The 9,870-nt window shown below is 44.1% G+C and overlaps 1 protein-coding gene across 3 annotated transcripts in view; it reads right to left on the reverse strand.

Moving 5' to 3' along the window:
- Positions 1 to 4,022: 4,022 nt before the first annotated feature.
- septin7a (septin 7a) overlaps positions 4,023 to 9,870 on the reverse strand; it is a 47,196-nt gene continuing 41,348 nt past the window's right edge. The window contains exons 11-15 of one of the 3 annotated variants that reach the window (XM_032511229.1): positions 9,197 to 9,322; positions 8,402 to 8,422; positions 6,609 to 6,744; positions 5,856 to 6,001; positions 4,023 to 5,111 (exon numbers count right to left, since the gene is read on the reverse strand). In XM_032511229.1, coding sequence (XP_032367120.1) covers positions 5,075 to 5,111; positions 5,856 to 6,001; positions 6,609 to 6,744; positions 8,402 to 8,422; positions 9,197 to 9,322 — 466 coding nt within the window. In that variant the 3' untranslated portion in view covers positions 4,023 to 5,074. Of the gene's footprint in view, positions 5,112 to 5,851; positions 6,002 to 6,608; positions 6,745 to 8,401; positions 8,423 to 9,196; positions 9,323 to 9,870 lie in introns of those variants that run through there. The other 2 variants (XM_032511230.1, XM_032511232.1) reach the window with 2 other exon arrangements.

Genomic DNA, 9,870 nt, shown 5'->3' on the forward strand with positions numbered 1-9,870 from the left:
CCCCAATAATACATCCATGAGTCACACACACACACACACACGGGATGTAGAGACCACCGGAAGTTGATGGAATGGGTTCCAGTGGTTCTTCAGAGGGTTTCAGGGATCCATCTTGCGGGGCCCGCAATAAGATTTAAAGAGTGCCATGGGTTCTTGAAAGTGGAGGACCAGTTTCTGAACTGGTTCTATGTGAGGGAATGGCTTATAGGCGTCTTAAGGGCCCTTGGTAAGGTTGCAGCGGTTCTTGATATACTCACTTGGGTTCTCAAGAGGGTTCCAAGGAGTCCAGACCAAAATGAGGACTACTGGTAGTTACATTTGACAACTGTTTAAATTCATAGTTGTCCCACAACAAAAGCATGTCGGATGATTATTTGGAATTATGGTCAGCGTGTCTTCTTCTCCACACAGCCATGAAACATCATATCATACAAATGCAAATTCTTTCACATGCCACTCGGTTTACTCTGTCAAATGAGTGTAATGTGCAGTTATTAACCAGTGACAGGGATCCCTGGGCCTGACAGAGGGGGGGCAGTCAGCTGTAGGCCAGGGTCCTCTAGTAGTGGAAAGGATAAGCCGCTGTTCACATTACAGTTCTATTTACAGCATTACAGAAACCTCTGCCTGACCTCAGGTCTTATGAAACATGGATACAGAAAGTCTCAGGCAGAGACGATCCAATGAAAGGGCCCAGAAAGGACTAAGAACCGGGAGGACGGCTTCATGTTCCACTTCCAGGACAAGTTGGTTTCTGATTCCCACACTGATGGTGGCCGAGCGGCCATGCCCGCCCGTCTGGAGCAAGTCGGGGGGGGCCGTGTCTTGACCTGGGGACAGGAGGAGCCAGGGATCCAAACTACCAACCTCGTGATTACTGGACGACTGAGATGCTGACCCTCTACCTCCTGAGCAGCAGGGGCTCAGAGTCTGATCCACATCCAAGTCCGTTATGAGGATTTAGATTTTACAGGGATATGAATTTGAAAAAGATGATGGTGGCTCAGGGTTCACGTTCTCTGACGATATCTTCCCATCCAATGTGTACAAATACTAACCTTGGCAGTGAGTTGCCGACCTGGTAGGGGAAGACTTGTGTTGGTCTGTGGACCGAGGCCAGAAGGGCCCTGGTGCTGTGCAGGGACTGGCCCGTTGTGGTTTTGGCGGTATACTAGGAAGTCAGCGTGGTGAGCAACTTCTGACAGCATCCCCGTAATAAATGGTTTGAGATCATAAAAACAAATGAGCTTGAACCATATCTTTATATTTATTATGGTTTTACTCATACCCAGTGGTAGAATGCAACTACAGTACATGTAAGTACACTTACTCAAGTACTATACTTAAATAAAATTAAGTACCCCCCTGTACTATCTGAATACTAGCCTTCTCTGAGGCGTTGCAGCCTCCGCGGCCCACTTCCTCCAGTCTTAGCATCGATGCCGAGAGCTGGAGCTAACCCAGAAACACTGCAGCTCTCTGTGAACCAGGTCAATGTCAGAACAGCAATTAACCAAAGGGGGGGGGGGGGGAGGGATTTGGCACCAATTGTGGAGGTAAAGTGGAACGAAAAGGGAGGACTGATGGCTTCTCCACACCCCAGCACAGAGGTGTCCCGGTCTGTTTGGGCCCCTATAGGCAGACTCCGGGTAGATCCGGGACCAGCTGCGGTCTTGCCATATGGGCTGAGACATGGTTTCAGTGTTCGCTTCTGTGATTGGCTCAGAGTGTCTTCACCTGGGAGACCCCAGGGCACAGCTGGCCAATCAGCAAGAGGAGAGGCGGAAGCAGACGAGTGGTCAAACATGAAAGGCTGTGGCGTGATGCTGCAGTACAGCTGGGTGTGTGTGTGTGTGTGTGTGTGTGTGTGTGTCCAGCTTGGAGTCCAAAGGTTCCAGCTTTTGTTTGAATAAGCCAGAGGCAAAGACAAATTAAAGGTTACATCAATGAATGACAGATTTTCATTATTATTATTATTATTATTAAAATAAAAAATAAAAAGTCTGTTAACCATATCATGTTGATGGATATGATTCAGGCTGATTACTTAGCAACTGTAATGTGTTTGTCAATGGAAAGACCTCACTAAATGGGCCCACACTAATCTCTGGTTGAAGTGTTGGGGGGGGGGGGGGGGGGGGGGGGGGACGTGTATTGACATTAAGTAACATACCGGTTACTTTTTAATGATTTCATTGATAATTTAAGGTGGCATGGGAGATATAATGCATTTATTTTGGTCCTCATCCTTTAAAATGACCATAATAGGTTAGCTTCTGCAGTCTATGATCATATGTCCATAAACGGTAATAGTTGGTGTTCTTAAGACGTGCCATCTGGAGGCCTGGCTCCACCTAACCCCTAGAAAATCTCCAGTGACCTTAAATCCCACAGGAATCCCCCCTTAAGAACATATATCCCTCTAGAGTACCCTTAACACATCGAGACCTCCTACAAGGGTTTAATCAGCTCCACCAAGAATCCCCCGGGATGGGCGGAACCTTGTCAAAAAAACCTGAAATCACATCATGTTGACGTGGAATCCTCTTGTGATCCCCCAGAACTATCTTCAGTTGCCTCAAGACCTTCAAACGATCCCCTAAAACCCCTTAGGAACAAGCTTGTTTTGAAATCCCTGGTGTCTCTCAGGAGCCTAAAATCCATTAACCTCTAGATCCCAATTAGGGCCCCAACAACTCCCACAATATTTCAAGGAACTCTTTTAAGTATCCCATTACTCCTCTGACCCTCACTAGAAACCAAGGAACTACTTCAAGAACCCCTTTGAGGACCTTTGGAAGAACTTAAGGAGCTCATTCAAGAATCCAGGTACCCTCACAAGGACACTTAGTGGGGCCCCCAAGGAACCTTGGATAACCCTCAACATTCTCTAGAACCTCCTGAATGACAGGTAGCACCCCCTTCAGAGTCCATGGTGGACTCAGAACTCCACACCTAAGCCCTGCAACTCAATTCCCAAGAAATTGAAACCATTAAATATAACCAGATAGAACAAACACACCAGACACTAAACGCTCAGGGTCATCAGAGCCAAGCTGGCAGCAGTTAGCCTACTCCGCCCCGTTTAGCAGGAAGACGTAAGGACTGTAAAGGCTCCAGCAACACAAGCAGACGCCGAGTTCTTCACTAAGCTCCGTTAGAGCCAAACAGCTGAGTCACGGCTTAAGTTCAGGAAGACACTGATAAGACTGGTCAAAAGGCACGGCAAGTCCCTGGACCTCAGGAGACAGTCCAGCGCTGTCTCGTACTGCCACCTTCTGGACTCCATCTCTACTTTGAACCCCAGCAATGCCTTTATAGTCACAGTTTGCCATGCAAATGATCAGATTTATTGTTGTCTCTGTGTTGCGTTTCCAATTTCTTGAACACTTCAAGAATGCTGTAAACAACGCGGCTAAAAGGACATGGACACCTCATCTACTCCTCTTCATCCCAATGCCATACTTCATACCAACTATATAGAATGTGCTATGTACTTAATAACCAATGTTCCAACCAACATACTTCACTGTTTTATACAAAAAGTAAATCCCACAGAGCCATAATATTCAGTTCAAAAATAGATGAAAGAAATCAATACTTATAGACCGAAACATAGGAATGGAATTGTAATGTAAAGGTATTGTTGTATGGAGTTGTGAGTTATTGTAAGATCTGAAAGATTGTATGCTGTATTGGCATTTCTATTTGTTTCATAATAATGATATTGGGAATAAGGGGCAGGACCTAATAAGCTGTATGCTTTTCATTTCCAGCTGTGGGCAAGTGCTCCAAGTCCTTCTGTACTGCATCATTAGAGATTAGGATCAAGCAGCGACTTTAAAAATTTACTATTTGTGCCTTTATATAATAATATGCCACATTTTGTAATTAAAACCCTGAACACAATATGTAATCCTGTATATTTAGTGACGTGTAATGTTTGGGAATCCACATGCTGTACGTACTAGGACTGTGTATTTCTCAGACATTTAGCCAAGATCACCTGGTTTTTTTTTCCCCCCCCATCACAATTTTATTACTTAACTTTTTACATTAAAAACAAGACATTACAAAATACAGATGCAATACACAACCAGTGCTAAATGTGATGTAAAGAAAGCCATCCTGGGACAGTTATTAACTGCCCTCTGTGGGGGGGGGAGCATGCCACTCAAACCTACCCATCCTGCCCCTGGAAACACTGGATTCTGTTTCTTTAGATCCAATCTGCACGAGACGTTCAAATAGATTCCCGTAAAAACACTTCACGAGCACTTTCTTGACCCGGTTCCACTCAGCGTGAGTGAAGTCAGGAACAGTTACATGCTGGGTTTCCAAGGGCAAGGTTAATTAAAAAAAAAAAAAGACCGGCTATGATACAGGAAACAATAGGAACAGTTTTTATACCAGGACCAATACAAAATGGAAAAAAAAGAGCAAAAAGTAAGAAAAAGTTACACATGGTTGCAGTTGATGGTTATACAATTTACATAACAGGAGATGGGAGAGCATACCACTTTGGGGGCGGGAGGGGGGGAATAAATGTGATGCCTAAATAAGTGAACAGAAAGATACATATGCAGTATATTTATATATAAAAAACAGTGCCTGAGGTGAGCTTCAGCCTAACACACGCTGCCAATGAGCAGGAAGTGGAAGGCCGACCTCTTGGTTTGGTTTTTTGGCATTAAAAGAACGCAGCACAGAGCAGCGCAGCATCCAACATTCCCAAAGTAGAAGAAGAAAAGAGGAACTCTGAACTTTGCCCTCCTGTTTGGTCATGATTAGAGAACACCAGTTCTCAGTTTACTATGTGAATATACTTGTGTGCGACCCAAACCTGGACTGCACACGGAACCAATACAGAGAGAACCACTCTTAGGAGGAACATGAGGATGAGCAGAGAAGGACCGGTTAAATTCAGAGTCCAGACAATACTGCCCCCTGGCGTTCACTTGATTATTACACAGTAACGTGGTGGATGGACTTTACTGACAGATGCTCTGACAATCAAGGGCTGACAGGTTGGCGAAATAATACACTGTAACATCACGAAGGTCCTCCAGAGTTATTAAAATATCTTCTTCTTTTTGTTCTTCTCCAAGGTCCTGTGAAAACACGAGGACAGAAGAGCAGTCAGGCATGGAACAGTCTACCGCACACACACACACACACACACACACACACACACACACACACACACACACACCCACCCACCCCCACACACACACCACACACACACACACACACACACACACACACACACACACACACACACACACACACCACACACACACACACACACACACACACACACACACACACACACACACACACACCCACACACACACACACAAGCAACCATACACACACACACACACACACACACAGGGGAGTGCCCCGCCCCCTTGGCTGTTCTAGTTGTACTCTACTGCGCTGTAGTAACATACAGTTATTAGCACTTGTGTTGTTTGTGTCTCACTGAGTCAGTCCACTTCCACCTGTGGACAACGGTGTTACGCTGTTTGTATGAAAAAAAACAGCCTAGTGTACTGTTATACACGGTCATGCTAACATGGCTAACCTGGCTAGAGCTAACCCACAATGAAAAATCGGACTTGGAAATGGATGCATTCAACTGTGTGTGACATCATTCCCAGCTCAGGAACAGCCAATAAGAAGCATCTATGTATATCTTTCTATGAATCTACTATGGACATACAGCCCAGCCCTACTTTGAAAGAGTTCTGGTTATCTGTGGGACATTATGCTGAGACAGACGTAAAGCCAACTTGCTGATATGCTGTGTAGAGCATGTGGTTCTGGGGGACGGGGTGTGATGGAGTGTTTACCTGGAGGCGTCTAGTTTCTGCTGTTCCAGAATCCTCTGCTGGGCCTCCCAGCTGGCTTTCTCCTCCTCGTGATGGCGACGTTTCTCCTCCAGTTCTCTGTGCTGGGCCTCCAGGTTCTTCTTCATCTGTTCATGTCGTCTCTGGAGCTGCAGGGGTTAACCAAGCATTCGTAAAGGAAGAAAGAGTAACAGACCATTACACCTTGGTAAACATTAACTTTCTAAAAGCTGATGTCTGTTGTCTATATGGACGACGACTCATTTATGGGATTGAAAAACTAAAACTACTTCTGAACCTACACGTTCTGACATGCTCAGTGGGAAGGCGGGCATTGCCGGCAGTCAGACTCAAATGACCAATCTGATTGGTGGAGAGCTAACCAAGAAACGAGGAGCGGGATGAGCGTGACCAGTCTCTCAGAATCTGAGGAACATCTTTCAAACTGATTTTGTTCTGAGATGAAGATTCAGCAGCTGCTCGGCCGATTTCTCCTTAAAATGTTTCAGAAACACGTCTCATGAACTCTTTTAGTAAAATACAGATCGGACTCTCAACGAGCCGCCATGACCAGAGAAGAGAAGCCAGACCCACGAGACGCGTTTGTCCAATCAGCTGCCGTCGGCGGTCGGCATGGTTTCAGTGTGATCCGAGGGACTTTTTTTGTCCCACTCAGGGAGGCGGTCAGTCTGACGGGAAGTTAAACAAGGAGCCAGGCTGTTGCCCAGAAATGGAAAAGCAGCGCTGTTAGTTTACCTCAACCTCGGAGTCTCTGAGCTTCTGGAGCTTCTCTTTCACTTTCATTTCAAACACTTGTTCCATCTCTTGTTCCATCTTCTTCATCTTGGACACATGGTCCCGCCGCTCCTCGTCCATCTGGGCTAGAGGACTCCTGGAGACACAAGACAGTGTTCATACGGACAGCACACACTGGCTGCTATGTGGATGCTCACTAGGGCTGCACAATTAATCGCAATTCGCGAAATGGACTGGAGCAATATCAAATCGCAAGATTTAAAATGGGTCTTTCTGGTGTAACAGCCAAATGGCCCGTCGATGTTCAAATCTTACCTGACACTCCGTATATTACCACTGCTTTTTTGGCTAGTGAGTGAAGCAAATCTACCAGCTACTTATGGCATACTTTATTAGCAGTTGGCTATAGCAGATGGTTTTTGAACCCTGGGCACATTACTTGTTAAAGATAAAATATGTGCCAAACCATTATGAATAAAGTATTGTGGTGCCGCAGAGACATCCCATCCTACAAATTGTATTCTACAGGAAAAAATATTTATTTGTTACATATCCTTCCAAAAATCACTCTATAATAATTTGAATATTTTTTCATTGAAAATTACAAATAATGATACAAAATAATCATTCCCTCTAATATTAAGAATCATATCTTAATCACAGTATCAGTCAAAAATAATCGCAATTGGATATTTTCCCCATATCATGCAGCCCTAGTGGTCCCAGGTCTGGAACATCCCAGGTGGACATTGTGACCTCAGAGTGATGAAGAGGAGAAGAGGCAGGATCAGCAAAGAAGAAGAGGCCCGACTAGCTCGCCTTCCCTGGAACCCCATGTAACAGGGAACATTAGGGAATAAACCCAGGAACTAACCACGCCCTGCTACAGTGATGTCCTGACACGCTACCTACTCGTCCAGCTGGAGAGAAAAACACACCTTCCAGCGGCCATATTGGAGGTCCTGAGCTCTGCAACAGCTGATATCGTCTTGTTGGTAAATGTAAAACTTGTCTGATATGTTAATGAGCAATGTTAATTGAGCCGAGTAGAAGCATCTTTTACATTGTTATTAACTACATTACACATTACACTAGTTGTAGCAAAGAGGGCTAATGGAAGCACAAATGGACCTTATCCAACCAGTTGTTATTAGCTGTTAGCTACGCTGCTAGCTTGGTTCTGGGGATGGCGACGTCAGTGTGTCTACAAAGGGAGGGCTTTCCCCCAGAAAAGTTGTTTGGCGCTGGCAAGTTTCTGTCTTTAGACGAGGGCCTGGGGCCACTCCCAGACTGATGGCAGCGTTATGGTAGAGCCCAACAGTTTCTGTGACAGTAGACCCAAGGACAGATCCCATAGGGCCCTGCATTAAGTCCGTGCTAAAAGCTAACTGGAGATTTAAAAATATGACTACGTCTACATTTTCAACCGAGCCATCTGAAAAACACATTAAAATATGTGCAGTGGGGGAAACTATAAACTGTTGTTATCAGCAAATGTTAGCAAGCTAAAATGCTACACTATTGTTGGTGAACACAGCAAAAATACTTTCTGAACATCGGTATGCTAACGTCACCAGAGTCACCATGAGAAGCCTCTGAGCTGTGACCTTTTTCAACTGTCTCTTGTGTGAAAGGATTTTTCAATGTTACATTTAAATGAATGTATCAATGTCAAGCGTTGTAGGTGAGGAAAAAAAAGAATTCAGAAGATCAGGGGAAGATGAAAATGGTCAGAGAGAGGAGTGGAAATGCAATTCTTTGGAGAGGTTATAGAGAAGTGAAGTAACACTTACATGCCATCAGCCGTCTCAGCTCTAAAAACAAACAGATGCACAGACACTTAGCGTGCTAGCATTAAACCATGCATTAGCCTGTGAGGGTGGTGGTTAAACACAACCGATACTGGTGGGGGCCAGTAAGTCGGGGTTAGTGCCAGCAATGGGTTTAAAGGTCGGAGCTGCTTTAGTGACAGCTTGCCAATTTTAATCTGCAGTTGAGTAGCTGCAGACTTTGACCTCTGACCTGTGGTTTCTTCTGTGGTTACACAGTGACTGAGCTGCTCAGAGCTTTACAGAACCAGCAGCCAAGTTAGCAACATTATCCCATTAGTTCACACTGTTAATATCAGCCAACTTTTTAAGCCTTAGGTAAGACCATTATAAATGAAATTTAAGCCCTATATCCAAACACAGACTTAAATGCTGCTAGCATACTGGGTTTCTAAATCTATAGTCAGATGGAAAATTAGCATTTGCAACTAAGTGATGGGGGGAGTGATGAAAAAAGAAGCTGGTAATGTCATGTTATGGTTTGTGGCTGAAAATACCACTCAAATCTAATACTATAATATATATATCACAACATTAAAAAAGTGAATGAAATTTGGACTGATGAAAGAAAGAAAGTGTTACATGGAGGTAGCAAAATAAAGTCTGGTTTAAAATTATATTGGACCTAGAACACAATACTCAATTTATGACTTTTTAAAGCCTAAAATTTGGATTTGACATTTTTTTGTCTTTTTAAGACCTTGTGGAGACCTTGAAATTTGCAAAACAAACACCCCAGTTGTGTAGAGATGAACTTACTTGGTTAGCTGTCCCTTGTTCTTGTTGTTGTCCACAGCGTTGTAGTTGACCGCAGCCAGTTTCCTGCTGCGGTAGTTCTCATAGTGAACGTTGTTGGTCACATCCTTCAGGTCCTGCATGTGGGTCCTGGGAAGTCAAATAGCACCTTTACTCTCACTAGAACATGTTGCTTACAGTACATACATTTTATTATCAAGTATTGTGCTTTGCATCATTTTCAGTCCTGAGCAGAACGCCTCTGACCACGCCTTAAAGGTTTTTCAACCTGGACCCTATTCTATTTTATTTTATGTTTTTGTGTGATGTGACGGATGAGTCTCCCCATGTCAATTATAGCCCATATCTCTGTGGTTAAAATGAACGTTTTCCCCAGGATTCATTCTGTGAGCTCTATGCTACCGCTTTCCTCCACAGTAGTTTTTAAATGTATATTTTTAGATCTATCATTCAGTCGGTCGCTATTATCTGCCACGCTTTTGCTCACGGGTTTTAAATTTTTTGTTTTGTTTTTTTGTTTCCTTCTTTACATTTTACGTGCTTTGCTCCCTCGTATATATGGATATACAAAAGAAAGACACTAAAGAAATTGGACTCTAAAATCTAGACGCTATACAGATAATTAAGTGAATATGATGCACACTGTAAACATGACTGTAACAGAGCACATCCCCCCC

The sequence above is a fragment of the Etheostoma spectabile genome, unplaced genomic scaffold (assembly GCF_008692095.1).
Source record: "Etheostoma spectabile isolate EspeVRDwgs_2016 unplaced genomic scaffold, UIUC_Espe_1.0 scaffold340, whole genome shotgun sequence".
NCBI lineage: Eukaryota > Metazoa > Chordata > Actinopteri > Perciformes > Percidae > Etheostoma > Etheostoma spectabile.